The 3,901-nt window shown below is 49.0% G+C and overlaps 1 protein-coding gene across 1 annotated transcript; it reads right to left on the reverse strand.

Moving 5' to 3' along the window:
• Positions 2,469-3,600, reverse strand: LOC8054978 (basic blue protein). Its single transcript, XM_002462708.2, has 2 exons — positions 3,177-3,600; positions 2,469-3,043 (listed from the first exon to the last, which is right to left on the reverse strand). The coding sequence occupies exons 1-2, from the start codon at positions 3,358-3,360 to the stop codon at positions 2,679-2,681; spliced, it is 549 nt and encodes a 182-aa protein (XP_002462753.1). The 5' UTR covers positions 3,361-3,600; the 3' UTR covers positions 2,469-2,678.

Raw genomic sequence — 3,901 nt, forward strand, 5'->3', positions numbered from 1 at the left:
GATCAAGGTATAAGAGAGGGTATTTAAATAGAGTTTACTCTCAATTAAGATTGGAGCATAAGTGGTTCCATTATTGGATAGATCTTACGTGAAGGATCTTAAATAAGTTGAATTTATCGAAATTACAATTAAAGATGGCTCGGAAAATGTACCGGAGTGTACAATAGGGGTAATATATACCTGGTGGATCATTCAACATGGCACTTTGCTAATGGCTTGGTTATCTTATAATCTATTGTGCCTGTGTGGCACCCAGCGGATCATCCGGTGAGGTCCCTGTCTTAATTGTGAGGTTCACCCATATGTTCTGGTGGTGACTATGGCACATCCGAATCGACCTGAACCTAACAAGCGGGCCTTAACGCACCCACGCCCAACGTGAGCATCGTTTGGTGGAGCCCATATCTGATTTCTCTCTCCACCTTTCCAAACTCCCGACCCCCTCCTCCCCTTCGTCGGTGGAATTTTTTTTAGTCCCTAGGTTCGAACCATGTTGGAGAGTGAAAATGTGAAATCTTTCCTCTCACTTCGGTCTCTCTAGTGTTGAAATCAACTTGTGCTCCATTTCTTTGTCCTAATGGTTCGGTTTGACAACACACTAGAGCTGCTCTTAGTGACACCCCAGCGAATTGCCAGTGAAGTTTAGCTTGTCTTGGTTGCATGTTAGATAGCTTACTAAACTACTCCCTCGTCCCTAAATAATTATCGTTTTGGGGTTTTTTATCGCAAGATTGACTGAATTTATAGAAAATTCGTGCAACACTCATATTTTTTGAATAATTTTATTAAAAAGCTAGATTTAAATATCTTTCTATCATACTAATTATATATTATAAGCATTTTTAGTATATATTTATTTAAATTTATTTTTTTAGAAGTGAGAACGATATTTATTTTAGGGCAGAGGGAGTACTAGAGCGTATTGTGCGAGATAACTTGGGTCAAAAGAAGATCTGTCAATAGGGAAGTGTTTGCGCCCCTGACTCGATTGCACCCTGGGGGTGCAACTTCACGTGTTTGTCTTTTTGGCCCACTTGCGAGCCGGGCTCCTATGGGCCAAAAATACTCTCTCTCTCTCTCTCTCCTTTGGGAAACGAAATAAAACTTTGTTTTTCTACGACCTGACTCCTTTGACTCCTTTCGGCTCTGCTTAGCGCACAGGCCCAAGTTTGAATCACCTTCCACTCCCGTTCTCTCACCCACCGGTGCCTCTCCCTTGTTGCGTCGTACGCCTACGCCGCCGCCGCACCGAGCAACGGAGCAAGAGAAGGCGCACGGTGGCACGGTTGGACGGTGAGGATGCATCGCCGCACCAAGTGAGCCCACACATCTAGGGAGATGCAGCTTGAGGTGCACGGGCGTGGCACCGCCGCCGCTGGTGGTGGAGAGTGGGGAGGCAGCACCGCCACCGGGGAGCAGGGGAGATGGAGGCGGGCGAAGGAGGCGTGGGAGCGAGGAGAGGTTAGAGGTGGAGCGGTGTGCGAGCTTGAGCGACTTTTTTTGAGTGAACGAGCTTGAGCGACTTCAGCCGGCTTCGTGCTCGTCGTGGGCGTAGGAGTCTTCGTGCTTATCATGGGCGCCGCCCCACCGTTCAAGCTCCAACACACGACGTCCAGCACACCGACAAGGGCGAGGAGATGAGGTTGCAGCGCCTGCACCCGTGCAGAGGACGTGCTCGTACCATGGAGCAAGCAAGCAAACAATCAAGTGCACGCGTCTATGAGCTTTCGCCCCATGGAGCAAGCAAGCAGTGCAGCTGTGCAGGAGTATATCTGGCCTTGTTGAGGTCCGACGACCTCCAACATGTGTAGGAGCTGGAGGAGGTGGGCATCCTCCATCTATTGCTCGTCACCTTCCTTATCTTGGCAGACTCCATGAGTGGATGAAATGAATATGAGAACAGAGAAGAGAATGATGGGTGGTAACACTACCACTCGCTAGGTACACGGTAGGCATATCTATTGGTACAAGTAAAGTAAACACAATCTCGCTTGAACCAGACTCATTTGGTAAATGGGCGCAAACAAGAGGAGTTGCAGCAGTAGGAGCAGGCTTGGCAAGACTTGGGCCTATCGAGAGGGCCCGAGCCGGTCAGGTACAAGGTCGTAAACACGCCTTAGGAAACTAGCGAGCAAGGCAAAGACAAGGAACAAAAGTATAGGGTTCGAATTGTTGGGAATCCCCACGTCTAAGAAGAAGTTTTTATTTTTGCTGCTAGATCTGTGAGGAAGAGTACTCTACCTCACAATGTTCCTACAGCTACCTTTTGCAATTTAATAGGCGACAGAAAATGTAAGACATTTGATCTCTGTGGAGGTTACAGCTCTTTGATGGGCATTTTTGTTGTACACGCGATGATCTTTTTTTTTTTTGAGAAAATACACGAAATTCTTGACGAAATACTCTGATCAGATTATGCCAGTGAATGAATACTAACATACATACAGATAACAAGACTCAGAGAGAAATGCATTGTTACATGACGAGTACAATGTCAACACTATCAATCAACCGTAGATATAGTACATGCGCAGTAGGCCATTACTTGCATAGTAGTCCAGGTCAATTTCGTGTATTTTCTCAAAAAACAAAGATATTGGTACAACCAAGCCAAGAAACGGTCCAGGTCAACCATCACAAAAATACTGGTACAACCACCAACCAATCGCAATCGATGATCAAGCGAGAAACAGCAGGCCGATCGCCGCGAGGAATGGGATCCGCGTCACCTCCGGCCACGCGGGCCGCCGTGCAATCCACGGCGTGCCGCCCGAGCTCGGCGGTTGCGGCGGCAGGGCCGGTGGGGGCGGCGACGGCGGTGGCGGAGGGGCCGGCGCGACCACCGCGATGGAGAACTTCATTCCCCCGAGGCAGTGGCCGGCGACGTTGCAGAGGAAGTAGTAGTCCCCCGGCGCGGTGAGGTTGACGAGGTCGTGGCCCGTCGCCCACACGCCCTTCGTCTGGTTCGCCGGCGGCTCGCACGTCCGGAACTCGTCCTGCGTCACCTGGTACACGTTGTGCTGCTCCTTCACGTAGTCGAACACTGCGGGGGCGCATCGATCGACAGATTTGTTCGTGTGATCGATCAGGCCAAGATCAAGCAGCAGCAGGCCAGCAGCTAATGGAATTTAACGATCTTTTGGCGAAAAATGTAGTGTGTGGCGGTGAGTACGTACCGAGGGTGTCGCCGGCGGTGAAGTTGTATTTCTGCGACCAGGTGAGGTAGTTGGGGCCGATGGTCCACCCGGCGGAGTCGCCGACGGTGTAGTCCGTGGCGCCGTGGCGTCGAGCTGCTGCGAGGAGGAGGACGAGGTGGAGGATGGCTGCTGCCGTTCTGGATGAAAGCGAGGTGGCTCCCATGATTGGGCAGGGTCGCAGGGAGAACAAGACCAAGTAGCGTTGGGGATGATGAGTGGCTTTGCTGCATATAACTGTAGTTGTTGCATTTGGGGCAGTTAGTCTATGCTTGATTGAGTTGTTGGCTGCACAAGGTTGGGCCTGGTCGTGATTAGTACTGATTAGCAGCGACTAGCGTACTGAAGCTATGTCTTTGTGATGTTTTTATATATACCCTTGGACCTTGATCTATTGGACATATATGACATTCCAATTGCCTAGGTTTTATTCCCCGGTTGCAAGAGTGAAGGGGTTTGGATTGTTGAATGAAACAGCGCCTCACAGCGTGCAGTTTTATTTTATGGTTTCATAGAATGTCCATAGTATTTACATCTTGTATTGTGTTTATGATCAAATGTTACACATGACTATGTAGTCACTTGTAGATTGTTTCTAAATCTAATGCTTATGGAGCAGCATTCACACTGAAAGCAGTAGCGAGTCACACTGCATAATATTCTTTCAAAAAAAAAGTCACACTGCATAATGCGTGCCAAGTCATATA

Source organism: Sorghum bicolor, chromosome 2 (genome assembly GCF_000003195.3).
Source record: "Sorghum bicolor cultivar BTx623 chromosome 2, Sorghum_bicolor_NCBIv3, whole genome shotgun sequence".
Lineage (NCBI taxonomy): Eukaryota > Viridiplantae > Streptophyta > Magnoliopsida > Poales > Poaceae > Sorghum > Sorghum bicolor.

Bases quoted from the DNA above. Each gene is read 5' to 3' on its own strand.
- LOC8054978 (XM_002462708.2), bottom strand. From the start codon at position 3,360: ATGGGAGCCACCTCGCTTTCATCCAGAACGGCAGCAGCCATCCTCCAC. The intron at 3,044-3,176 runs GTACGTACTCAC...GCGCCCCCGCAG, and splicing joins CACCGCCGGCGACACCCTCG to TGTTCGACTACGTGAAGGAG.